This window comes from Guyanagaster necrorhizus, assembly GCF_019112545.1.
Source record: "Guyanagaster necrorhizus MCA 3950 unplaced genomic scaffold BT62scaffold_26, whole genome shotgun sequence".
NCBI classification, from domain to species: Eukaryota; Fungi; Basidiomycota; class Agaricomycetes; order Agaricales; family Physalacriaceae; genus Guyanagaster; species Guyanagaster necrorhizus.
Window position 1 is genome coordinate 274,627 of NW_025064905.1, and position 24,510 is coordinate 299,136.

The 24,510-nt window shown below is 47.6% G+C and overlaps 11 protein-coding genes across 11 annotated transcripts; 4 read left to right on the forward strand and 7 right to left on the reverse strand.

Moving 5' to 3' along the window:
* Window positions 1–13: 13 nt before the first annotated feature.
* BT62DRAFT_954299 (aromatic compound dioxygenase) lies at window positions 14–1,562 on the reverse strand. The gene is made up of 10 exons (XM_043188304.1): window positions 1,352–1,562; window positions 1,231–1,299; window positions 1,125–1,174; window positions 1,045–1,070; window positions 948–991; window positions 809–893; window positions 695–757; window positions 577–642; window positions 427–520; window positions 14–371 (listed from the first exon to the last, which is right to left on the reverse strand). Exons 1-10 carry the CDS (start codon window positions 1,491–1,493, stop codon window positions 132–134), a joined length of 879 nt encoding a protein of 292 aa, XP_043036359.1. The 5' UTR covers window positions 1,494–1,562; the 3' UTR covers window positions 14–131.
* Window positions 1,563–2,483: 921 nt separating this feature from the next.
* BT62DRAFT_1035934 (ribosomal protein S8) lies at window positions 2,484–2,953 on the forward strand (the record flags this gene model as incomplete). The annotated part of the gene is made up of 1 exon (XM_043178383.1): window positions 2,484–2,953. One exon carries the CDS (start codon window positions 2,484–2,486, stop codon window positions 2,946–2,948), a length of 465 nt encoding a protein of 154 aa, XP_043036360.1. The 3' UTR covers window positions 2,949–2,953.
* A 173-nt stretch (window positions 2,954–3,126) lies between these two features.
* On the reverse strand, window positions 3,127–7,359 carry BT62DRAFT_904683 (acetyl-CoA synthetase-like protein; the record flags this gene model as incomplete). The annotated part of the gene is made up of 20 exons (XM_043183574.1): window positions 3,127–3,552; window positions 3,606–3,865; window positions 3,924–4,067; window positions 4,123–4,156; window positions 4,205–4,481; window positions 4,550–4,795; window positions 4,858–5,111; window positions 5,159–5,216; window positions 5,269–5,419; window positions 5,472–5,490; window positions 5,541–5,699; window positions 5,755–5,852; window positions 5,912–5,946; window positions 5,994–6,076; window positions 6,136–6,189; window positions 6,241–6,372; window positions 6,426–6,557; window positions 6,602–6,642; window positions 6,695–7,012; window positions 7,062–7,359. The coding sequence occupies 20 exons, from the start codon at window positions 7,357–7,359 to the stop codon at window positions 3,127–3,129; spliced, it is 3,219 nt and encodes a 1,072-aa protein (XP_043036361.1).
* A 1,261-nt stretch (window positions 7,360–8,620) lies between these two features.
* On the reverse strand, window positions 8,621–9,590 carry BT62DRAFT_904891 (uncharacterized protein; the record flags this gene model as incomplete). The annotated part of the gene is made up of 3 exons (XM_043183587.1): window positions 8,621–9,010; window positions 9,069–9,123; window positions 9,175–9,590. The coding sequence occupies 3 exons, from the start codon at window positions 9,588–9,590 to the stop codon at window positions 8,621–8,623; spliced, it is 861 nt and encodes a 286-aa protein (XP_043036362.1).
* Window positions 9,591–9,870: 280 nt separating this feature from the next.
* On the reverse strand, window positions 9,871–10,872 carry BT62DRAFT_361161 (DUF339-domain-containing protein). The gene is made up of 3 exons (XM_043180628.1): window positions 10,404–10,872; window positions 10,179–10,350; window positions 9,871–10,128 (listed from the first exon to the last, which is right to left on the reverse strand). The coding sequence occupies exons 1-2, from the start codon at window positions 10,770–10,772 to the stop codon at window positions 10,201–10,203; spliced, it is 519 nt and encodes a 172-aa protein (XP_043036363.1). The 5' UTR covers window positions 10,773–10,872; the 3' UTR covers window positions 9,871–10,128; window positions 10,179–10,200.
* Window positions 10,744–12,971, forward strand: BT62DRAFT_935594 (DEAD-domain-containing protein). The gene is made up of 5 exons (XM_043186976.1): window positions 10,744–10,870; window positions 10,933–11,035; window positions 11,113–11,782; window positions 11,836–11,964; window positions 12,011–12,971. The coding sequence occupies exons 2-5, from the start codon at window positions 11,004–11,006 to the stop codon at window positions 12,533–12,535; spliced, it is 1,356 nt and encodes a 451-aa protein (XP_043036364.1). The 5' UTR covers window positions 10,744–10,870; window positions 10,933–11,003; the 3' UTR covers window positions 12,536–12,971.
* On the reverse strand, window positions 12,899–13,649 carry BT62DRAFT_954313 (uncharacterized protein). The gene is made up of 4 exons (XM_043188305.1): window positions 13,564–13,649; window positions 13,442–13,518; window positions 13,179–13,389; window positions 12,899–13,128 (listed from the first exon to the last, which is right to left on the reverse strand). Exons 1-4 carry the CDS (start codon window positions 13,633–13,635, stop codon window positions 13,042–13,044), a joined length of 447 nt encoding a protein of 148 aa, XP_043036365.1. The 5' UTR covers window positions 13,636–13,649; the 3' UTR covers window positions 12,899–13,041.
* A 77-nt stretch (window positions 13,650–13,726) lies between these two features.
* On the forward strand, window positions 13,727–15,493 carry BT62DRAFT_935596 (ArfGap-domain-containing protein). The gene is made up of 6 exons (XM_043186977.1): window positions 13,727–13,838; window positions 13,904–13,970; window positions 14,023–14,073; window positions 14,125–14,167; window positions 14,217–14,340; window positions 14,392–15,493. Exons 1-6 carry the CDS (start codon window positions 13,769–13,771, stop codon window positions 15,300–15,302), a joined length of 1,266 nt encoding a protein of 421 aa, XP_043036366.1. The 5' UTR covers window positions 13,727–13,768; the 3' UTR covers window positions 15,303–15,493.
* A 106-nt stretch (window positions 15,494–15,599) lies between these two features.
* BT62DRAFT_935597 (uncharacterized protein) lies at window positions 15,600–18,994 on the forward strand. The gene is made up of 14 exons (XM_043186978.1): window positions 15,600–15,671; window positions 15,718–15,811; window positions 15,861–16,558; window positions 16,614–16,703; window positions 16,754–16,854; window positions 16,911–17,162; window positions 17,220–17,316; window positions 17,368–17,509; window positions 17,570–17,801; window positions 17,853–18,027; window positions 18,085–18,326; window positions 18,375–18,544; window positions 18,599–18,697; window positions 18,754–18,994. Exons 1-14 carry the CDS (start codon window positions 15,655–15,657, stop codon window positions 18,877–18,879), a joined length of 2,535 nt encoding a protein of 844 aa, XP_043036367.1. The 5' UTR covers window positions 15,600–15,654; the 3' UTR covers window positions 18,880–18,994.
* Window positions 18,995–19,215: 221 nt separating this feature from the next.
* BT62DRAFT_361437 (uncharacterized protein) lies at window positions 19,216–20,112 on the reverse strand. The gene is made up of 3 exons (XM_043180629.1): window positions 20,090–20,112; window positions 19,896–20,033; window positions 19,216–19,840 (listed from the first exon to the last, which is right to left on the reverse strand). The coding sequence occupies exons 2-3, from the start codon at window positions 19,937–19,939 to the stop codon at window positions 19,246–19,248; spliced, it is 639 nt and encodes a 212-aa protein (XP_043036368.1). The 5' UTR covers window positions 19,940–20,033; window positions 20,090–20,112; the 3' UTR covers window positions 19,216–19,245.
* Window positions 20,113–21,607: 1,495 nt separating this feature from the next.
* BT62DRAFT_361498 (uncharacterized protein) lies at window positions 21,608–22,558 on the reverse strand. The gene is made up of 2 exons (XM_043180630.1): window positions 22,133–22,558; window positions 21,608–22,076 (listed from the first exon to the last, which is right to left on the reverse strand). Exons 1-2 carry the CDS (start codon window positions 22,424–22,426, stop codon window positions 21,879–21,881), a joined length of 492 nt encoding a protein of 163 aa, XP_043036369.1. The 5' UTR covers window positions 22,427–22,558; the 3' UTR covers window positions 21,608–21,878.
* Window positions 22,559–24,510: the final 1,952 nt, after the last annotated feature.

The window sequence follows — 24,510 nt, forward strand, 5'->3', positions numbered from 1 at the left end:
TTGACATGATAGGATACTCTGCGGCTACGTAAATGAATGGGATGATTACTACTGCATCTTTAAGTGATTTCATACTACTATTTAAAACCTCAAAGGCTCATTCTAGGCCGTCTTGAAGGAACCATATGATCCTACACCGTCAACGACTCGGAAGCATCTAGAGCGCTTGCAGAAGCTTCGGCACCAGCACTTAGAGAAACGGTTGGGATAACACCGATAGGGTTGGAGTCACTGGTGTTGAAAATCTCGGAAACGTTGACACCGACGGTGATGTAGCAGACAATACCATCGGCCAGGGTGGAGCCGAGGAGTTGAGCAGAGATCACGGCGCTGTAACCATCAGCGTTAGCGACGGAGTAGATACTATCAGCCTGTGTGACGGTCAGTATTTCCACGCTTCAAGGCGGAGGAATGCAATGTACTCACATCATTGGTGACCCTATCCAAAGTGCTCAAGTGAGCGGTGTAGGGCTCTATAGCATATACTTGGTTAATGAGAGACTCGTTGAAGAAAAGTTGTCTGTTGGAACAACATGAGAATTTATGTTCGCATGTTTGCGCTAGTACGTTACTCACCCGACGTGCTGGATACTTGACGTAGCCAGAGTATTCGTGCCATCCTCAGATACGGAGCCATTAACGCTGGGATAGGGATCAGATGTACCAACTATCAATGCATTAGAAAAAGACGGACTGTACAGCAATATGGATGTGAGTGGTGCGACTCGCATAATAACCTGGGAAAGTGGAAAGGAATCTGCAGACAGAACATTAATTTGTGTTTTGAACTTTGGATGATAAGGTTTACTCTGCAATTCCGTTCTCGTCAGTGGCAGTGAAACCCCGGAGGAACGTCTTGTCATCGGTAGTTCCATCACTTCGAACGGTTACACCTAGCATGAGAGAATATATAAAGCTCAGAGGCTAGAAATGTAAAAAAAACAAACCCTCATATGCCTCCACGGTGTCAGGATCGATTCCGGTATAACCGCTATCCGTCTTTTCGTGAAAAACATAAGAGGTATTGAACTTGAACAGCCATACCTGTAGATACCGGAAGCATTACAGTGCTAGATGATGGCAGTACATGTCAGTGAAAGCCTCGACTTTGGACTTGGACCTACCCAAAAATCAATGTAAGCTCCGGAGATCGGTTCACAAGTATCTGCATTGACTGCAGAAAAGGCCTTTGAGGGAGACAATAAAGCACTTGTGGGAAGTGGGACTTACTCAGACCGATGTCCAAGTACATATCGATACCCCCCTGACCCTCTCGTACGTCACGGCGATACAGTTCCCCTATAACAAAGAGTTAGGCAGGACCGGAAGACATCCAAGCATGATGACGCACCATCAACGAAATAAGGACCAAAGATGGTGTCGGGAGACAAAAGACAGGTGTCATTTTGGATCTCGGCGTACTTGGCTCTTTCCTCGACTCCACGGGAGTTCCAGTTACGTGCAGCGAGCTTAGTGTCCTCTATTTTGCGCATCTGGAGGCTTCGGCGACGTTCCTCGGCAAGCCCGCCAGCACGCTTGGAAATGGAGTCTGCGCAGTGGCCCAACCCACGCGAAGTCGCGTGAGTGCGCTTGTGAAGCATAGCTACAAAAATATGTTATTACAACTTGTTTTCCGGATAAAAGGCCAGCATGCCTTCGGGCATTGACGTCTCCTTGTGAGGATGGGCGGAGGTCAATGAAAGGTAAGAGAGGGCAACACTAGCTAGAGCAAGAGTGAAGCGCATATGGGACGACAGGTAGATTTTTCAACGAAAATTTGATAGAGAGTGTTTCAAGAGAGGGGGACGGTTAGCGAAGAAAGGAAATGTAGCTGAGCAGGATCATCGCGATGCGCTTTTATAAAGCAGACGCGTACTCCGAAGTGCAGCCATTGAGATTTGCCTCCGAAGCTGCGCCCCATGGGCACATGGCCGAGTGCGGATGCGCGCACCCAATACAATGCTTTTAATTGGTCATTGAGCTACCTCAGACAAGCGTGACCGAATCTGGAACAGAAATTTATCGTTGAGAATGTAGCGACGAACAGTAAAAACTGCGGGTGGCTGCGGCCAACGAGGGTCGTTGCTATTGAGCATTTATTCGGCAGATATTTGGTGTCTTGTAATCTACTAAACGGATATAAGAGTTCCAAGAGAAGCCAAGCAGCAATTTCGATGCATCGCTGCGCTGCGCAGGGATTGGCGTGATCGCGCGGGAGGAAGAAAAAAAGTGGTCGATTGCTAGCGGCTACTTATTCACTCTTGCGACCAATCGGCATGGCAGCTCCGAGTCGTCGGCAACGACATGGAGCATTAGTGCAAAAGTTTTGGCGGGAATAATCAAGAAGAAACACTTTGTGTAATTATTGGGATAACATTTGGAGTAGGAACAGATTGTGATGGGTAGGACTCAACTCGTATCGAAAATGATGACGCATAGTATTTGCCATTGTTACGACGATTTTTCTGTTTACATAATCAATCATGCCTCTTCCCTTTGATCTGTGTGCGCGCATGCAAAATGCGTTTCGTGCGCGCCACAAAAGCATTTCTGTTGAGCATACCACGCAAAATCTCGGAATCCTTACCATCCTGCTGCGTGCTGGATTCATCTCCAATCTGACAAGAGGCACCATTGAAGCGCCTTCACCTACCCAATTCCATACTGTGCCCCTGCACCAACGTCGAATATGGGCTGACCTCAAATACCGTGATGACCGTCCTGTACTAAACCACATGGAACTCATCAGCAAGCCCAACAAAAAAGTCGAGATGGACTTGTCGGAAATCAGGTTGATATGTTCTGGGAGGCGGGCGAAGACAGTGAAACCTTTGGGAATGGGGGAGATTGCTGTGGTGAAGACCGAGAACCTAGAGCACAAATGGATAGAGGCACGAGAGGCACTGGCCATGAAGCTGTCTGGTGAAGTCGTTTGTCGGGCTGGATGACAGGTGAGTGGTCATATCAATTGTTCCTGCTTTCTCTAATGCTTTATTCGTCAGAAATAGACCAACTTTTTGCGTATTTCAGCCTCATTGCTTTGCACTATCTATGAACTTGGCACTCCTTTCAACACTCTAATTTGTGGTATTCTATGAAAGCTATGGGTATCAGTCGCCACGGCTTCTACGGCAAAAATCCAGCACTCGTCCAATATTGTAGCCATGACAGCACGTCCTCTTTTTGAATAGACTTTGCGTTCCGAAGGTGTGTAGACGCTCGTTCCGCCACCGAACAGTCTATCGCCGGAATACCAATGGGTTCTTTCCCCTCTTCCTCACTTCGGATACCGTTGCGGAAGAATTGCAACAACTTCAGGGCCGGTATGTCATCCGAAGAAATCTTGGGGTTTTCGGCAGCAACTTCCAATGCACCTAGCCATTCCCCAAAAGGTTGAAGAGGAACGCCAAGGTACTGCGCCATTGTCTGGAAAATCTTCCGGGTAACAGTCGGTCTTGGGTGAACCAAATGAACTGTCAATGCCGGTGTCGATGCACTTCTCAAATCTGCGATGGCGCTAGCAGCAGTATCTAGAGGAACCCATGTACTCGTCTATGCGCAGATTCCATCAGAGCTATACGTTTAGCATGCAAGAGGATACTCACTCCTTTGAACTCTGGCAAGCACCCCAGAGCTCTGCTAGACTTTACGATTGCGGGTATCCAGTCAGAAGTATTCCAAGACCCATTGACGCCACCCGCAATCTGACCGACGCGTACAACTAAGGGACGTAGAGACGTCTCCTTGGCAGCACGATATAACATTTGCTCTCCAAGCCATTTCGACTCAGAGTATCCTTGTCCCACAACGCCGCTCGGGTCATCGATAGGCTGCTCCAAAATGCCGTTTGCGGTACCGGGTAAGTCTACAAAGGTCTAGTCAATTCTTCGCAATTTCATTGATCTTTCTGAAAGGCGGATTACTTCCGAGAACACCAACTGAGCTTGTAAAGAGGAATTTGGGGGTCTGAGACTGCGGCGATGATAAAGCAAGGTCAATCAGATTCCGCATGCTCTTCAAAATACCATCGAATGAGGACAGCGGCAGATTGAAGTCCACCCGCCAAGCTGGAACACCCAAAAAAATCTTAGGAACGCATCCTCATTGAAGCGAAACACCTACCGATGTGGATGATATGGGTCACGCTATCATGAATCTACTGGAACATTAGTTTCCGCACAGGACAAAATGAAATGTGGCGCACTTCTTTCTCTATAGACGCCTCGATTCCAAAGCCGGGCTCTGTCAGGTCAGCTTCAATTAAAACCATCTTTGACAGCGATGCGATAGCCGGGTCATATCCTCGAGATTCCAGTGCTTCTTCTTGCCTTTCCAACAAGCTGCGACCGTCTTTCGCCGATCTATTTATGACAAAGATCCTGTGTACAGATTCGGAATCCGCGAGTTTAACAAGGGTCGCTGCCCCAAGCCCTCCAGTCGTTCCTGTAATGAGAATCACGTCCCCAGGCGAATGAAGAGTCCTAATGAGGAGAAGAAAACAAACGGCAACCGTGTCAGAAGTTAACATGTAACGTCAGGGAAAACATACGATCGGCGAGGAACGACAGCACGAGAAAACGATGACGCGTGACGATCAAGCATTACTTGAATATTCTCGAGCTTCGCAGATCGTATGTCGCTTTTCCGGGTATCGACGGAGTCCGAGACAAAATCCGCCAAAGCAGCGATTCGCGGATGATCATAAATGAAGTTTGGGTTTATCAGTTTGACCTTCTCAGCTTGTGTGGTGCGCAGAGCGTGAATGATAGTGTTACGCATCCTTGCGGCTCGAAGGCTGCAAAATTTGACCACACGTTATTGACCGAACTATCAAGCACTAGGATCCTCACGACATACCTATCACATCCATGCTCAAAAACATCATCATTGTCCCCTACGGGATGATTCAGGGTATTGTTCACGACGGCCCTGATGAAAGCAAGTGATGCCATCGATGACCAAGTTAAAGGAGGACCTATCTCTATGTTGTCTTCCATGGTGTCGTAGAGCGTGTCGATTTCTGCCTGATACTCTTTGAGAACTATAACCCGTCTGGGTAAGCCTTTTGCATTGAATGAAAACGGCTTGGAAGGGCCCGAAAAGATGATCATCTGAACGATATAAGCGACAGACAAAATCTGCACGAAGAGCCGCCTACCTCTTTGAATAGCTGAGAATGACCCATAGCGAGCTCGTTCATTTTCTCAACAGTAGGCCTGTAAATTCAACTTTGGCGACCGTGAATAGATTGCAGGCTGAAATACGAACCAGATGACTGATCTATATTTTATGACCGAAGCTTGATCGCTCGGAGGAAAGATATACTGTGGTTTGAGCTGGACAAGGAGACCGTTCTGGAATCTACCATGGCCGAAATACAGACCAGCCTTAACATGAGGATCTCGAGCAAGCACCGATTCTGTAACACGATCAAAACAGACATAGTTGGGGGGGGGGAGCGAGTGACTGACCCAAAAGACCTGGATTTGTCTACTCTCGTTGTAAACTCATTGACAGACAAAAAGAAACGGAGGGGATACCTTCTCTCCACTTGAGAGCACTATTCGATCATCCTTACGACCGACAAGTCTCCACAAACCCGGAACGCTTGGGTGAGGAAGGAAGAGGTCGTTGGTCGCGTATGCATTTCTGCCTTTGTGTTTCGTGTTGATGATGGAGAGCTCCGTATGGAAGTTTGCCTGGAAGGAATATAAGTTCAGAATGGGGTACACAGCAGATGATCACGGTGCGTACCACTGCTATGCCTTCATAAGTCCCGTCGCCTTCTGGGACTAACTCCAGCGTGAAAGTGGGGTTGATCATCATGTACTGCCAATCTCTTCCAAGAGCGACTGGTGGTTGTCAATGTCACTCAAACTTGGATACGGTACAATCGGAATGTAAATCGCACCGGTGAAGAATTTCGAGAGAACCCCAGCTTCGGTGCTTTGGACCCATTGGTAGAATTCCATATTCTTCAAAGGACAGCTTACATTCCATATAAAAGGAGAAGCTTGCACCCTTCGTTTGTCAGGTAATTCCCTACAGTCGGATTGAGTGGTGCACCACCGAAAGCCTGAGAGACGTGAGCTTTTTTCATGCTGTCTTCCAAGATACCAAAGGTCGGTTACTGACGATGCCTTTCAGAGTTGTAAGATGAGCAACTTTGACTGGATCCCGACTCCATTCCTGTGAAGAAAGTCGGAACCTGCGTGAGAATAGCTGTACCAGCACGCTCACTTCCAAGAATATCGGCGGCACAAATCCGTACGCTGCACGTGTCGCCACAAAGCCGTTGAAAACAGAGTCGAACGACGGGATTACGGAAGGAGAACTTGGAGGGAATACAGCCATGATCATACCAGTTGTAGACTGTGTGAATGATTCAGTATAAGAGGTTAGACAATAAAAACAGCCTTTCTCACTAGCCAGTTGATAAAATTTATACCGGCACTATGAAACATCGCTAGACAATGGCATGAGAATATCTGTCCGCAGAAGTTATAGTCGCCGAACCCTATGTAAGAAGCAAGGATGAAATGATACGATACCATTTTCTTGGTGTTTACTTACACGGTGCCATGGAAGCTTGCGAGCACACCTTGTCATTCCAGACACTGGGTTTCGGAAAAGAAGTCGAACCTATCAGAAGCTGGGTCATCTACCAGCTGCGCAAGAAGAAGAGGAAGCTTACCCGATGAGTGAGCTATGACTGTTCTGGTGGTCAAGTCCTGTCCACGAGGTGGCAATCGGATGAACGACCCATTCTTGATATATAGATCTTCATAGGAAGGCATATAAGCAATCTCGGGGACATGACTACCATCAAGAAATTTGAAGGAGTCCCTCGCGAGCTCCAGCAAAGAGGCATCCGCACTGACGAAAAGATGTGTCGGTTCAGTTGTCCTCAAGAGATGGGCGAGCGCAGCAGGCGAATTGCGTGGCGACAAGGCCAAGAAAGGGATACCAGCACGGAACATACCAATAAACGTCGTAAAGAATGTTATAGTATCTAGCAACTTATATGCAGCAGAAAACGCTGGATCGTTATTCGAACTTACCGCTGGCAGCTAGTACAGCTACTAATGGCCGTACAGCACGATTCTGCCGCAAGTCGAAGTTCGCAGCGTTTGCTATTAACCATCCAGCTCTGTGCGCCGCTGGGATCACTTCGGAATACGGGACAAGAGTGATTCCATCGCCTTCTGGATTTCCATATGCGAAAACTGCATGATTTGAATTGTTCTCATAGTGAAAATCATAGATCTCTGGTACAGTCAAGGAGCCATCAAGAGGTGGAATGATCCAACCATCGATACTGTGAAGAGTCTTGTTCGGAGGAGGGAGGAGGAAAGCCATGAGTTGAAGAGAAAGACAAAGATGCAAGTCTGCCGTTATATATGAGAGTTCTCGACGCCCATGATCGTTTATGGTTCTAAATTTCATCACTCTGAACTCAAATTTCCGGGAGCAAACGGTAAACTGGGAGTTAGAAGAGTGCGATGAGATGGCAAGTGCCGAAGTTTCAGTTACCAATCAGATTCAATAAAAACAATGCCGCCTCGCATTTGAAGCGTGCTAAACGCCATCCGCGAATCAAATTTTGAACCGGTCGTCATGTTCCCATTCTATCGAGTCGTCGGCTTGCAGTGAAGTCAAATGAGATAGATCCGATCGTTCGAAAATTAAAGAAAACGGTAGTGATATATAAAGGTCAAAACACAAATTGGCCTTCAGTGGGGGTCATCAGTTAGTGTTAAGCGGGTTCAGCTTGAAATTAGTAAACCGGAAAGTGCCATCGCCGCCATCATACGGGAGTCCTGGGAATACTTACTGCACAAAGAGAGAACAGTCATATGGCTGGCGCAAAACAGCCCAGGGCAGAGAAGCCATTTTTCATATTGTGACGGCATCGTTCTTTCATATCGGTACAATGCCTTTTTCAATTAAGATAGAATATGGCACACCAATGTTATTTGAGCTCCCGGAGTAGTAGTTCCTCCTCCGGAAATTCTCCACTCGGCGCACCAGCACTAAGCCCAACAAATATCGTCGGTCCCGATATGTGTTGGTACAGACGGGGCTTTGTTGCTTGCCGTCAAGCCAACACGTATAGATCCCCAACTGTTTGATCCGAACTTAATGAAAAAGAACTACAAGAAACGAGAGTCGCTTACAGGAACAGGCTATCAGAGGTGATCCCCAAGATAGATGTATTCGAGTACAAAGCGAATATCTTCATCGGAAAATTCGTCCGGTGAAGAGCATGTCGGACTCGTTAGCGGTCTGGATGTTGGAGTTGTAGCGACAGGCGTCCTCGGCAATAAGATATCAGGTCCCGATCAAAGTCGGCTTCGTGTTTAGAAATATTCAGAACTTCAAGTATAGACTTATTTGCGTGTCACTTACCGACATCGCCGTGGGCAATGATTGTAAATGAGTACGAGGAGTTCAAGTGCAGACGAAATAACCCAGTAATCCGAGGCCCACGAAAACATAGTTCTCCTAATCTTTTTTTACTTCTGAAACGAGGGTGATGTGATAATGTGCTGTCGACTCCAGAGTTCCGTTAAATTCTCAAAGGGTATGGTAGAAACACATGGCTCACATCCAGTCAGAGTCATCGGAGAGAAGAATCAACCCGGTCCCCACCCATTATTCTCTCCGTCTTGGCGTCAACAATAAGGACCGTGGCAACAATGTCCCTCTGATGTTCTGCAAGAATGGCCAATATATCATTCTTGCGGATACGAGGACCCCATATACTCTCGGAATAAACATCCACCAAACGTACACTTTCGAGTGCACTCGAATGAAAGGAAAGATAAGCGGCCACTGTGGCGGCTGGAAGAAAAGTAGCTTGGCCTAGGTAAAAGGACCGCAAAGAGGGTATATTCGGGAAGACTAGAGGTTCCGAATAGAAAAAAGTAATATTCGTTAGTTTGAGATAGAGCAGATTGGTATACGTCGATAACGCTCTGAAGAGATGGGATACAGCTCTGGGAACAATCTGCTTCCGTCATTCTTTAGCGACAACCCCCCAGAAAAGTAAACACAGATGAACGTACAGCAGTAGAGAAATGATGAGGCGGATCGGGACCTGTCCAGATGAATTTCGTAGGGCTGACAAAGCGAGTTCGCAAACCGAGGCGCAGTAGGAAACAAAGAACGCACTTTGCCTTGCTCAGGGCTACATACACCATATGCAAATTGTCATCGCGCATATGCGAGTGTAGTATTAGATGCAACTTATTGAGCATCACACGGCCTTTGGGGTCTTTCCGACAAGCAGCATCGAGAGATATTTGGGTAAATGCGGAGTCCAAAGTAGGGAATATAGATTCAGATGCGCCACCTGCGATATCGAGAGTGAGAGTGAGAGGGGTGCAAGCAAGTGGCGATGCACGAAGATAGTGTATAAATCGTCGCAGCTGGAGGGAAGAGCGGAAGCAGAGACTTTGGTGGAGGGTTTGGAGTCCGATATGTCTAAAAAGAGTGTGTGCACACAGAATATTTGCAGGAATGGGATGAACCGCAATCGCAAAGGTAAGAATTTCGGTGACAACTTCAACGGGAAGAGACGTCGCCATGATAGCAAATGGAGGGCCACAATCGGCACTTCGGCCCGTTAATCCGAAGGGAAAAAACCGGCGGCCTCTAATGGCCAGTTCTACCGGGTAACCAGCCGTTCTACCAGCAACCCCTACCAAACGACGCAATAGGTATCACGGTGCTCTGATGAAGACAAAAGACGTAATGGATAAAATAGAGCCTTATCTATGGAATGGCACAAGTGCTCTGCCTCGTGTTGACGGTGCCGCAAGTCTGGGATCAGAAAATCTGGGGATTTAGAGGCCCGGACATGACATTGTGGTCTAGACGGTAAAGTGGGGACATCCGCCTAAAGGACCTTTGAGAGATGAAACCTTTAAGAGATGAAAATGTTGTCGCTGGTTGTGGCGGAACTACTAGGGAAAAGCGCGGGATAGCCCCGCAAAACATCGCATCCGACACTTTCCCTGCGTACGGGATCTACAATTGAGTGGGCCTTGTAGGGATGGCAAACGCCTGGATGTAATTCGGACCGTACTATACATGTCTACGCCGTAATATATCGGAAGCGAGTCGCTGTGTACAGTGTAAGCATATGGATCGAGTCCAGGGATTGGACAACATACCAGGTACACCGTCTCGTAAATGTCAGAGTGGTGGCATCCGCCTAACGACCTTACCCTCATTCCGCGCATGTACCCTAAGCTTTTCCAGAATAGTCGAGTTCGCCCAACGCTCTGGCGGGCTCCTGTTCTCTGTAGCCCAGTAATATATATCCCAGTCTGGTTCATCCAAAATCTACGGGCCAGTCAATCAGGGTCGCTAAGCCAACAAGTATAGTATCAACATACCTTGTCGTACTCTTTCAGCTCCGCCTCTGTCATTGCAGCAAGGTGGTCTCTAGCAAAGGTACTCAACAAGAGATCGCTTTCAAGGGTCCCTCGTTTGCGTGACTGATAGACCAAGCGAGCGCGAAGAGTGTCAATAGATTCATTTAGGCGTGGCATGGGTGTTGGGGCAGGCAGGTCCGCAGGAGTGGTCGTCGATGCCAGATGCTCTGGAGTATGAGGCAACGGCCACGGATCTGCTCGACGACACGCTGTCATTGAGAAAAAGCGACACGGCGTCGCTCTGGAGGCAAAGCAACGGGCGAACATGATAGTAAAAGACTGAAGAGCATACGCGTGATCCCGACCATCTCTTCTTCCAACCACCACCATCTCCACTTAACAGCCACTGCTCCTCAAGGCGAAATATCGTCTTTCGCTTGTATTTCTCTTTGGCAAATTACAGCGAAAGATCTTTTTAGGTACCAGACGTACGTTTTCCTTGTTGATTTTGACGGCGACCTTTTACCTGAAAATTGACGGTCGTTCGCAGTCGCCTACTAACTCACTCCATATTGAAGCCTGTATTAGTCTCAACTTCGAACACCTTCTCGATTCATAGCCATGTCGCAACCATCGAGTGTTGTAGCAACCTCGTGAGCCTTTTTGCAATCCGTTGGTGCCAAAAAAATACTGATTGCGGCTCCTTTTTTTTTTTTTTTTTTACTTTCAGCTCATCCAATAACAACGAATCGTGGAAGAGCGGTCTTCGCCCACCACCAAAAGATGTACGCCCTCAAACTGAAGATGTCACCGCTACAAAGGGCCTCGAATTTGAGGACATGTTCCTCCGTCGAGAACTCCTCATGGGCATTTTTGAAACCGGTTTCGAGAAGCCCTCACCCATCCAAGAGGAAGCTATTCCTATCGCTCTTACCAAACGTGACGTTCTAGCTCGAGCAAAGAACGGCACGGGTAAAACGGCCGCTTTTGTTATTCCTTCGCTACAACAAATCGATATTTCCAAGCCCAAGATCCAAGCCCTGCTTCTCGTTCCGACACGAGAGCTGGCACTGCAGACTTCGCAGGTGTGCAAGCACCTGGGCAAACACATGGGCGTGAATGTAATGGTGACTACGGGAGGAACCACCTTGAAGGACGATATCATGCGATTATCAGAGGCCGTGCACGTTCTCGTTGGTACCCCCGGTCGTATCTTGGATCTTGCAGGCAAGAACGTGGCAGACTTGAGCGAATGTCCTGTCTTTGTGATGGACGAGGCTGATAAGCTGCTTTCGCCCGAATTCTCGCCCGTTATGGAGCAGTTACTCTCGTACCTGCCTGAAGAACGTCAAGTCATGCTGTTTAGCGCAACTTTCCCAATGATTGTGAAGGATTTTAAGGCGTGTCCTGCCGTTGATCGCCATGTTTTTTCGTAGTTGACTGTGTCTTTCAGGACAAACACATGCGTACCCCCTACGAGATCAATCTCATGGACGAACTTACTCTGCGTGGTGTCACGCAGTACTATGCCTATGTCGAGGAGCGACAGAAGGTTCATTGCTTGAACACCCTCTTCTCCAAGGTGCGCAAGTAGCTGATTGACGTGATCCCGGCTGACGTTGTCCTAGCTTCAAATCAATCAATCCATCATTTTTTGCAACTCCACTAACCGCGTCGAACTGCTCGCAAAGAAAGTCACTGACTTGGGCTACTCTTGCTTCTACTCACATGCTAAAATGCTCCAATCACATCGTAACCGTGTCTTCCATGACTTCCGCAATGGCGTATGCCGCAATCTTGTCTGTTCTGACCTCCTTACGCGTGGTATCGATATTCAAGCGGTCAACGTCGTCATCAACTTCGATTTTCCAAAAAACTCCGAGACGTACCTCCACCGTATCGGTCGTTCTGGGCGATTTGGACATTTGGGACTGGCCATCAACTTGGTGACCTATGAGGATCGGTTCAACTTATATAGGATTGAGCAGGAGCTGGGCACTGAGATTCAGCCCATTCCGCAAACTATTGACAGAGGATTGTATGTTGCGCCACTTGCTGCTGAGGAGAACAACAATCAGCAGGCGAAGCAGAATGGTGCGGCCGTTGCGCAAATGCAGCAGCAGACGAGGCCAGTGTATCAGGGTGGGCGTTGAGCGTGTCAGAGACGGGGATGGAGGTTGTAGAGAGGGGAGATATCCAACCAATCATTCAACTCAAACACTGCATCATTTCCCGGCCGCAAGAGCGTTCTTTGTGATATATTATTGACCAAACCGAGTCGGATATCCCAACCATCCATTTATTATTGCCACGTTCCATTTTGCCTCTGCTTTCGGCTTCTGTATATTATCCCCCCCTGCTACTGTGGCTCGCTCGTATACTCACCTCTGTTTCATCGGCCTTTCAATCAATGATCTATACGTTACTACCTACGACAGTTATTATCTCTCATACTCTGTGGTCGACGATCTTGTTGCATATTTTAGTGGGGTGATTGGGTTGCGGTTGTTGTTGTTGGTGTGGAGATGATGCCTTTACATTATAGTTTCCAGGAACTTGTGCTATGTTCAATGTGAAGCTGGCGTCGTCTCAGATATTGGCTGAATTGAGGACATATACACTATTGTTACGACTTGACATCTGGAGGTACGTACGTGATTCAGGACTCCATTATATTGGATGAATCATTACTGGTCTCCCATGGTTTCCGTCGAACCGAGACCGCAGATTGACTAGGAGGGGCGCTCTGAGGGTTTGGGTCAGCATTTAAGTTGGACTGGGAAGCAAGTTACGCACGTTCAACTCCCCGGAGATGGTCTTGTTATTAGGTATCTCGTCCAGCCTCCCGGATTCTATAAGTTCCTGGAGCTGTGCAAACGTGAGGACATTGGGCTGCTCCTTCGAGTCGTTTGCAGCGGAATTTGAAGGCGGCACCGACTCGGATGCCGAAGCGGACTGTTCCTTGTATGCCAGGACATCAGCTACAGTGATAGAGCTTCCCGTAAGCCTTGTTCCGAGTCAGGTTTCCGTTATAGATTATTGATAGCAATGTGTTGTACCGATTGAAGTAAAATACTCGGGTATTCAGCAAGACGGTATTGGAAGGGTTGTTGGCGAGAATGCCAGCTAAGCCTTGCTTGTGAATGGTCAGCCGCATGTTTCACAGATGGCATTGGCGCACCTGGTAGGTCTGGTCAATTTCGAAGGGATATTCGAAGAACTGTTGCAGAACTGCTGCTTGAAGAGGATCCATGGTAGGAGACAGAGTAGATTTTTTATTTACTTATTTATTTTATACTGCGGGCCGGAATTACCGCTGATTTGTCTCTGTTTCTCGCCCTGGCCATCCTTGTACCTCTCCTTCTTCGGGATTCTCTGCTACTGTGATGACTTCGAGAATTGCCAATGAACGCAGTCAGAAGCTCGTTGAGAAGTTGGCGCTACTTCCCGGAAATGGTACGCTCTGTTCTCTGCAGGAGATTGCATTCAGGGCCGCTGACAGACATTCGAAATCGTAACAGACATTTGTGCTGACTGCAAGAATCGCAATCCTCGATGGGCGTCGCACAATCTGGGTATTTTCCTCTGGTGTGTCGCATTGCGTCTCCTTGTGTATATTATGTTGACGAGTGATGGTCAGCGTGAATTGCGCGAGCATTCACCGGAAGATCGGCACTCACATTACGAAAGTGTATGTCGAGTGGCACTTGGCATTATTCTCCTCTGATTGACAATGCGACAGTAAGAGCCTGACGATGGACTCATGGACGAAGGAGCAGGTCGAGGTTTGTTTCCTTATTTTTCGAAATATTCAAAAATTCACCATAGTCTCAGAACATGAAAAACATGGGCAACGTCAAGTCGAATGCGATTTATAATCCTAACGAGATACGCCACCCGCCTCCTCCCAGTCTGATGGATCCGGAGAGGGACAGCGACCTTGAGCAGTACATCCGATGTACGTGTGTATTCGGGTCTCCAAGGAACTGAATGACTAACTTCATTTCAGCAAAGTACGAATATAAACGCTTCTTGGACAAGTCTGCTCTTGTCGCATCTAAGCTTGGTCCGTCACGTTCTGTACGCTCTATATCACCGCGCCCACAGACGACGCCGTTGAAGAAGCCGACAACAACGCCGACAAACGTCAGCCGGCCGTCTACCGCAACCCTTCCCCAGCAACCCCGGTCTGCTTCTCAGCCTATGATCTCCACTACTCTGTCACAAGCACAAACGCAACCTGCAGCCCAACCGCAACAGCAGCCTCAGAGTGGGGTATGGGCGGACCTTGTTTCGCTGCAGACACCCTCTGTGAGCTCGTCGTTACCACTCCAATATCAAGCTCCACCACAACAGCTACCATCATTTGCGACATCTGCTTCTCTACCCGCTTTCAATACACAGTTGACTACAAGTGGCTTCCAGCCTACGATGGGAACCGGCATGAATTCAACGGGCATGGGAATGGGATTGAATCCCTTCCAGCCACAGCCTCAGTATACTAACCCGTTCCCCCAACAATCCTTCCAACACATGTCAGTTAATGACCCCTTCCCTCAGCAAACTTTTGCCCCGCAACAGCAACAATACTTCGCTAACCAGCCCCCGATGCAATCTCCCACTATACAAGTGTTCGCGCCCATCCCACAGTTGCAGGGCCAGTTCTCACCATCTTCTCCAACGGTTATGACAACCTCACCTCAACTTATGTCAACCACGCCTCAGCTCATGTCGACAACACCCCAGATTATGTCGACCACACCACAAGTTACATCTTCCCCGGGTATCTCATTCATGCCTCAGCAGCCGCAAACGTATGTTGCTACAGGGCCATCTCCAATGGGCAGTGGAGCGTGGGCACAACCCACGTATACTAATAACAATACCTACACTATGCAGGGGCAATGGGGCTCAATGTAATGTCCAGCCGGAATCAGTTTTGACTTGGACCTCATTTCTTTCTTTCTTTCTAATTAAAATACTGGACCCAAGGCTTAATTTGGTTTTGCAGTGGAATTTGTGGATATTTTTGTTTTACGCCGTTACTTATTTATCATTTGTATCTTAGTACGTCCTGGAAGAACAATACTTAATGCCGTTTCCAGCCTGAGCTGTATTGTCGTTGTCAAAGCGGCGTCTCCGGCGGCGTTTTCTGTTTGCTTTGCGAATATTGACTTGGAAAGCCACGTGACTATATAAAGACGCGCCGCGAAGCTTGTTCTTTTTCTTTCACGACAACCCTCAAGACTACAGAAACGACGGAAACTACGCTATGGCTATGGAGCGAATGTATGCTTCTTATCTTTGCTCCGAAATCTGCATTGATATTCCAAAGGCGAGAGAAAGTCAAGGAAATCGACACTCTGGTGCCCTTAGGCCGGAACAACAAACCGCCTGTACCGACAACCACCACTAGCATCAATAGAATAGTGAGAAATTCAGTCAGCTCTTCCGTGAATGTCTCTAAACAGACTCTAGTTTGACGAACCAACGCCTCCGCGGAACTTGGACAAATATCGCACTACGATCGTAATCTCTTCGGACGAAGGCGATGGTAGCGACGGCAGTGATAATGGCGACGGAACGCCTCCAGTACCATCTCAGCAAGTTTCCTCTCGGTTACATTTTATGGAACACACCAATGTTGAGAGGCCACGGCAGCCTTCACACTCGTCCAAGATGCCCATTGTACCACCTCCCAGGCCACAATCTTCAGCCCCAGTCTACCAACATTCTTTGAACGCGGTACCTGTACACCAACGGATCCCGTCAAATTCTGGACCTCTTCCACCTGGTGCATTCCCACACAGGCAGTTCCCAAATCCTGGGTCGAGGGGAAATCCGATTCCCATACCCTCGAATAATTGGGCTCCCCCGGGGTCATCACGGAGACCTTACCAGCACCCGCCTGGATATGACTATGCCCAAAGAAACAATTCCCCATTCGACACTAGTGGATATATGAACAATGCTGAAACGGAGAAAGCCCTTCGCGATCTTATGGGTGGCGCCATGAACGACGAGGAGGTGGAAGTTGATATGGAAGACTCCATCGTTGATGGATTCAAAGAGGGCATCACTCTGCTTCCGCACCAGGTCCTGGCCCGGGCTTGGATGCGAGATCGCGAAGATGTCAAAAATAAGAAATTTGGAGGTCTTCTTGCAGATGATATGGGGTATGTTTATCCCTATTCCACAGATCATTACAGACAATCAACAGACGTTGTCTAGTCTCGGTAAGACGGTGCAAACCCTTGCTCGTATTGTTGAGGGAAGACCAACCAAGAGGGATCGTGAGGATGGATGGGCCGCGGGAACGCTGTTCGTCTCTCCTAGTCTTCACTTGTTCTTTTGACTCATTGACGCTCCAGCGTTGTTGTCCCTCTTGCAGTTCTACCCCAATGGGTGGAGGAGGCCCAGAAGATGACAAGTTTGAAGGTCAAATCACATCACGGCGGCAGTCGCACTTCAGGTCAGCTTTATTTTTTCATGTCGGGGTCACTCATACTGACGCGTGCGCACTCCTAGATCCTGGAGAACTTCGAAAGTACCAAATCATTGTGACCACTTATGATGTGGTCAAGTCCGAGTTTGCCGCCCACCGACCCCCTGCCAAGGACGAGTCAAAGCAGTCAAAGTTGAAGACAAGCAAGGATGATGTGGATAGCTCTGATGAAGCGGAGCATTTCGGACGAACCTTGAAATCCAAAGAGAAACCGAAACACCAGGTGAAGGTCAAAGATGCACTGTTCCATGTCAAATGGTGGCGCATTATTCTTGGTATTCAATCGATGTTCTTTTCCCAATGTGGATTCTCTCTAACGGGATCTTGTATAGATGAAGCTCATACCATCAAGAACAGATCCACCAAAGCTGCGGAAGCCTGCTTTGAACTTCAGGGCAGGTTACGCTGGTGCTTGACCGGAACTCCGATGTTCGTAACCCTTGTTCCCTTTTGCACTCCTGTTGACGTTGACTGTCCCAGGCAAAATGATGTTGCAGAGTTATATTCTCTGATCAAGTTCCTGCGTATCAAGCCATTCTCAGATTGGGAAACTTTCAATGTACAGATCGCCAAGCCGGTCAAGAATAGCAGGGAAGCTCAGCACGCGATAAAAAAACTCCAGGTGCACTTGTGTCTTTTCGGGTTCCCAGGACAGTGTTTGACAGCTGTTCACCCACTCTAGGTCGTTCTGAAGTCGGTGATGCTTCGCCGTCGCAAAGACCAGATCATCAACGGCTCGGTCTTGATTGAGTTACCCCCACGGGAGCTCAGTATCATTTCATGCCCATTTTCACCTGCTGAACAGGTATTTTATGACGAATTGGCCGTTAAAATGGATTCAACTCTTCAGAAGTTGATGGACAGGCCGTCGAATTACATGAGTGTCTTGCTGTTGCTGTTACGCCTGAGACAAGGTGAGAAAATCCTGCATCTTGCCAGGTCCGATCGCTAAATATAGGATGTAGCATGCAACCATCCGGCCCTTGTATCCAAGGACTTCAAGAACGATGCAGATGCAATCGACCCGAAACAAGCCAAAAATACCGAGAGCCAGAGTCAGGACAGTGCTGATGGCGATGATCTCGTTGCGGCCTTCGGCCAGCTTAACGTTGTACGCAAATGTCGTGTTTGCACTAATGAGTACGTGCCTCCCTTCTAGTACTACCGATCTTGTACGATTAACCGGTTATGGTACAGGCTTACGCCGACGAATACGGCTGCCGGAAACTGGGATACTCACTGTACTGATTGCGCACGGCTCACGCAGAAGCAGCAATCCACTGGGGACTCTGCGAAAATTCGTATGGTACTTTCGTTGTTGAAAGATATCGACAGACGGAGTGATGGCGACGATAAAACCATTGTTTTCTCGCAATTCACTAGCATGCTTGATTTGGTAGAGCCTTTCCTTTCGCAGAATGGTATTCGATATGCGAGATGTGCGCCTTTCGCTTCTTCATATATTAAGACTAACACATATTTGTTAGATGACGGGAGCATGGTCAGTGCTGAGCGAGAGGCGGCATTGAATAAGATCAAGACTGACCCAAAAGTCAAGGTCATCTTGATCTCATTCAAGGCCGGGAGCACCGGTCTCAATTTAACCTGCTGTAACAATGTTATACTGGTAGACTTGTGGTGGAATCCTGCTCTAGAGGTGCCCCTAGAGCTTTTGCGTATACTCTTCCTGTCGACTAATGGACTTCTCTAGGACCAAGCGTTTGATCGCGCGCATCGGTTCGGGCAAAAGAAGAAGGTTAGCATCTACAAGCTAAAGATCGATGACACTGTGGAGGATAGGATTCTAGAGGTATGCTTTCTATCACCGGGAGTATCTCTGTCTTTGGTCTCATAGAGTTTTTTCAGCTTCAGGAGAAGAAACGCGAGTTGGCGCGCGCAGCTTTGAGCGGTGACAAGCTCAAGAACATGCGACTTGGTATGAACGAGCTACTGGCATTATTTAGACATGGGGGCAATGATGACGAGGATTAGATCATCTTAGTGTGTATACTCTGTGATATTTCTTGGAGGATCCCTCACTTGTACGATACCTTGACTATGTTATATCATGCTGATACTACTGATCTGAAAAGATCTTATGAATCAAGGCATACTGATTGGAAGAACGTTCAAGACAACGAAAGAATTACGAGTAGGATTACGTGGGGCACCGACATTACAAGATACATATACGGCTACACTTGATGTACGGAGGAAACATTATCTACGTGAAGGAAGTATTAGAAATAAACACGTAATCGAAAGCAAAGATGAGAGCACTAGTTGGAAAATAAGATAGCGGGGGGCATAGAGCAAGTTGGATGATGGAACAATGAAGGGAAAGGCACTTTAGTATGCTCATCCACGCGCCCTTAATTTCCTCGCTTCTGAGGTGACCCCTACGGCTGTGCGCACCAATTCCGCGATTTTGGTATCCCTGATACCCAAACCCAATATGTTCCTCCAGAGTCCCATATTAAATTGTAACCGTCTGTCAAATTCTTCGTCACCAAAAAGGCTCATGACTTGTGCCATGGCCGCGGCGTTCGGGAACTCATCCACGACCGAAGCTGGAAGCATACGATACGCCAAGTCGTTATGGTATGTTTCTAGGCCCATGCCGAAGAGGAGAAGGAGCGCAAGAGAAGGAGTGTGGGGTACGATTGTAACCGGGGAAGTAAGAGGTAGTGCTATACGCAGTTCGTTGGATGCAGACCGGTATGGCGCTGGGTGCGTAGATGAGAGCGATACGAGTTCAGCTCGGAACCCGTGATTATAACGGTCAGCGTCTATTGGGATGAGCATTGGTGGTCGCCTGGGAGGGAATAACACGAGAAGGTGTGTAGGGAGATTATTCTCGCTTAGGGCCTTCATATCGATGGTAGCAGGAAGATTGGCAGGATTTAAGGGTGGCGGCGAAATCATCTGAACATTGAGGTGATGATAAAGAAGACTGTCGCAAGCATGGTTAGTGACGTCGATGTTCTAGATGATGAAACGTTACTAACCGAAGGGGATCTTCTCCGCGAGAGAGAAGGGAATTTCGCATCATCGATAACGGATTATGTATTATGAATTACAATTTACACGTATACTTTAGTAGTGGACGCGTCGCAAATGGTTAACTGGGACACAAAGAAAATAATCTGGAGAGTATAGATCAGCAAGAGTATCAAGGAGATGCAGAAGAGGATAAGAGAACCGGTCCGACGGCAAACGTGAAACGTGAAATTCCTCAGACGTGCTAGTCGCCGCCGTTGGCAGAATGAGAGCCGAAGTTTAACGGATGTACGGTTCGGATGAATAATCGGATAGACCCAGTCAACAAATGAGGGGATTAAAATGAAAGAGTATGAAGGAGAGCAACGGGGTGGAAGAGATGAGAAACATAAACATTCGAAAGCGTCGATTGAAAAGAGCGCCGAAAATAGATCTAGACACGACACGTGGGATTGCGCATGGCCGATCACTGTGATGGGCCTGAAGCTCAGCCGTACCTCTAGGTCCTCTCCTCAATTTAAACATATGCGTACTTTTTCTTTTTCTTCGCGGCCTCTGTACTTTCGCCTCCGGAAGTTCTCTGTCTGATGTATATCTTCTACTCATGAGAATAACCGTCTGCTCAGGGAAAAGGCTTGATGCCAGACCTGCTAAAATGCTACTTCGAGGCCATCTACATCATTGTATTTTGAATGTCGTGGCAAGCTGGCCTTGATGGAAAATTTTCCTCTCGACCGCCGTGTCCAGCCGTTGCCCTCAACTAATCGCCAATCGGTATCTTGGAGCCTACAGCATGGATTCCGGGTTCAGACAGCTGGCCCGTGTCTTGGTAACCAATGACTACGTCTTTGAACTTCCAGATTATACGGAAATCGTGTGGCTTCGGCGGTTAGAAGGCAAAAAGGAGTCAGGGAGCATGACATTATACTTATACTTGCGGAATAACTAGAACAAACTCTCTATTCCAAGTTCTTACTGCAGGGCCCTTCCGAATCACTGAACTTGACAGGTCTGATGACTTAACCAGCTCCCTACACCTTATCAACAAAAAACCTTCGAGTTTACCATACACCGCGGGTTCGGCTGTAGAATATCGTCCCTGCTCCGGCGTTCCTCCTGCTGTGCAATGATGCCCGGTGCCGAGTCCGACCTATGTGCTAGTAGCTTTAGTTGACTCGGAAGATAGTGGTCTCGGTAGCGCTGCACATGTGTGGATAATAATGTTACGTCCACAGGAATATCTAGGCAACGCACGGGGAAAATCGAAGCTATCAGGCGTTAGAAGATGATCGAATTCTTCGGCAATGACGGTTGCGCCTGAAAATCCGGAAATTTTGCAAAATGGTCGGGAAATCCGTACCGTGCTACTAGGGAAAACTGGTACGGAAGTTTTAAATCATCAATTCATATCGAGACATGGACCTTTGAAGTGGAATGTAAACCGTTCAAGTGCATCCATCGGTTGTCTTCTCTCTCAAAATATACGTATCCCTATGCATATGAATAAATGCCAACCCAGTAAAATAGCTATTCAATGTGAGAGGAAGAATTTGGATTCGGCGACATGGACCCGAAGGTACAAGAATGAGGCTGTGCATGGCTGATGACTCATGAGGAATTTATATGTAGCCCTTAGAGAACTTTTCAGGACACACCAGAATTAGGCGCATGAGGGCGAGATCAATATAAAATGATACAACGTCTCTCAGCACCTAGGCTAGTTGAGGTATTATGGGGAAAGTCAAATATCATGTGAATGGAAAGACAAGGCCAAAGTTACGCAAAAGTGATGGAAAGTAAAGATACAGTAGCATTTTTGAAGTCCAAAAGGTAAACGTAATAAGTCCATATTTTTTCACATGTCCATGACGGGGGACCGAAGCCAACAACGTTTCGGTAATGGTAAAGATGAAGTGACTAGAAAACTCATTACCGAGTACCTTTCACAGTGGCAGCTATTACCCTGAGGCCGTTCTGAAACTTCCGTTTTATTATCTGAAGAATTTACTCAGAACGCAAGACCAAAAATGCCTACCATGAAACCTCACCTGGAAAGCCATCGCAAGGCGATTCCCATGCGCTCTTCTCGTACGCCGTGGCCGCACATGTGGCGAGTACACATTAGGTGAGGCCTGACGGCGGTGATAAATTTGAAGCTCTTGCAAAATATCTTCCTCGCTACTCATTGGCTGCCAGCAAGGTCTTAGCGTATTAATGACGTCTACCACAACATTGAAACACTCACGGGAAGCTCGCTAATGAATTCGTCCTCATCTCGTGTATAATATGTGGAATGCCTGAAAGGATAGTTCGACATCCCGATGTGATGAGAAGAAAAAAGCAGCGTTGAAAGATCATAAATAATACAGGACAAAGGAAGCACCTCATATTCGGTTTGCAAAACCCATCCAGCAACGCCTTGATAATTCATTACTTTGACCGAGGTTACCTGCTGATTCGGATTACAGGTTCTCGTATCCGGGGTGTTAATACACAAGGGCGGAGGAGACAACGACAGAACGTGGCCGGAGGCGATCATGATTTTCACTGTCGAGAATGAAGACTAACATTTAACAGGTGTGCGATTCCACCGAAGATCAAAATGGCGTAGCAACAGAGATCGACCTCCGCTGCAAATCAAGGGGGGTCCTTCATACCCTTGGTGAGTCGAACAAAATTACAGTCGATGGATCGTACGATATCGGAGAAGACAAGAATAGGTGTTGTCCGTCAATCGAGCAACGCGAGGGGCCTCTTATTTCCATCAGGCAACCAGAATTTGTTTGGGGAGCCCAGCTTGAAATTACCGTACGAGGAAGATCAATCCACGTACTGGAATCAGACGGACATAATCCTTGAGTTTCTCAGAAAAGCGAAGGTCGCGAACAAATAGTTTGGGCATCTGAGTCTGGAAGCTGCTATAATTGTGACGATCATGATTGTGGAAATGAAACGCGCTTTGATCAGGAGAGATGTTGAAATTTCTTGATACCAACTGGAACCCGTCTAACGCGGCAATCCTACAAGGCATCTATCACTCCAGAGTACAAGGGGACACCCTTAAATGGAGAAGGAGGCACGGTAACCAGAATTACGACCCCGAGACCTATACAGTGTATCAGAGATCTTAACGATTTTTTCCATGGTTACGTACAGATTTAGCGCCCCAAGTGTTATCATTCAGATCTGAGATTGGGAGAGAGATTGACTGCAGGTCCGACTCCTACTGAAGAGTAGGTGCATGTTTTTTTATCATGGTGGAATATCTAGTCGATGCTGTAGTAGGCCACAACGAATAGACATATGAGTCTGACGACAGAAACAAGCGAAGCCGAAGTTTCAATCACGTCGCCCCACCTTGATGTCCAGTTTGTCGCAGCGATCGTTCGCGTCCTATCTGCAACGAAATGCCGTTATATAAACGCCCGAGAACTGGTTACTATTAGCCATCGTTGTCGGAACCAGGAGTATCCTATGCTCCAGTATCAAGCAGGGCTATAGGATAATCAAAGATGATCGCTTTCTCCTATCAATGAAACCGTGATAGCTTGGGGGGGAAGTTGCGACTGTTGCGAACACTGAAAAACGTGATCGTGGTCCTGTATGTCCTTGATTGTCATGCTTCCCCTCCTTGGGTCCACTCGAACTGTATACTTCTTTGCAGACTTGGGACGTGTCTAATCCAAGACGTGGGGCAGTCAGACTAGTAAGTTGATCTTATTCTTTCCAAATCAGCAAGAAGTGATTGGCTGAGTATGGAATGCAAGTCATGATCTTCCGAAAACATCGCCAGTCGTCTGGCTATTCTGGCTAGAGAAGAACGCGTACCCAATTTCACTGCTTCTAGACATTGTCAGCAGAAATTCTCGCCTGTACTTGTTGGCGAATGATAAGTGTCTCGATGTAGGCTGAAGCACATTCCGTAGCGCGCGAGATCAGGGCCTCCTCTTCGACAGACATGGGTTAGCTAGGGACGAGGAGGAACATACTCTGGCGTGTTCTTCTGTTAACCAATCTTTCAACGGGATGGACCTTGATGCGGTGCTTATGACCCGAAATGATGGTTTGGTCAAGACTAACTCACGAAACGATCTAGTGCAAGGCTAGTGAATGAAAGCGAAAAGACGCACAAAATATCCTTATCCCTTCTTGAGAGGCTGCAGAGACGAGCCTTTTCCCTTCCCAAAGCCCGATTTCTCGATCCTGAAGCAGCCTTGACAATGACCCTGCGGTTGACCCCAGAACATCAAGACCAGAAAAGTGTGCCATTCTTCATTTCCATGCTGCCTCTATGATATGACTTAGACAAGATAAGTTGGAGAATGTCGACAAGAACAACGGAAGGTATTATTCAGACTCTCAAGCCGTCGCTCCCCTACTGTATTTTTCTTCGCATTTCCAATTCACGACGTCCGAGCTCCTTGTACGTCAGTATCGCCTTCATCTCGTATCCAAGTATCTGCCATTAAGCAGGGTCGATATCGACGTCACGTTGAGGACTGAGCAGGTGGATAAGAAATATCTCCCATCAGTGCATGTGCCTGCATAGAACACATCAAGAGCCGTGACATGGAGGTTTGGCGCTTCTGTTAGCAGATATTCCAACAAAGCTTTGGGACCTGC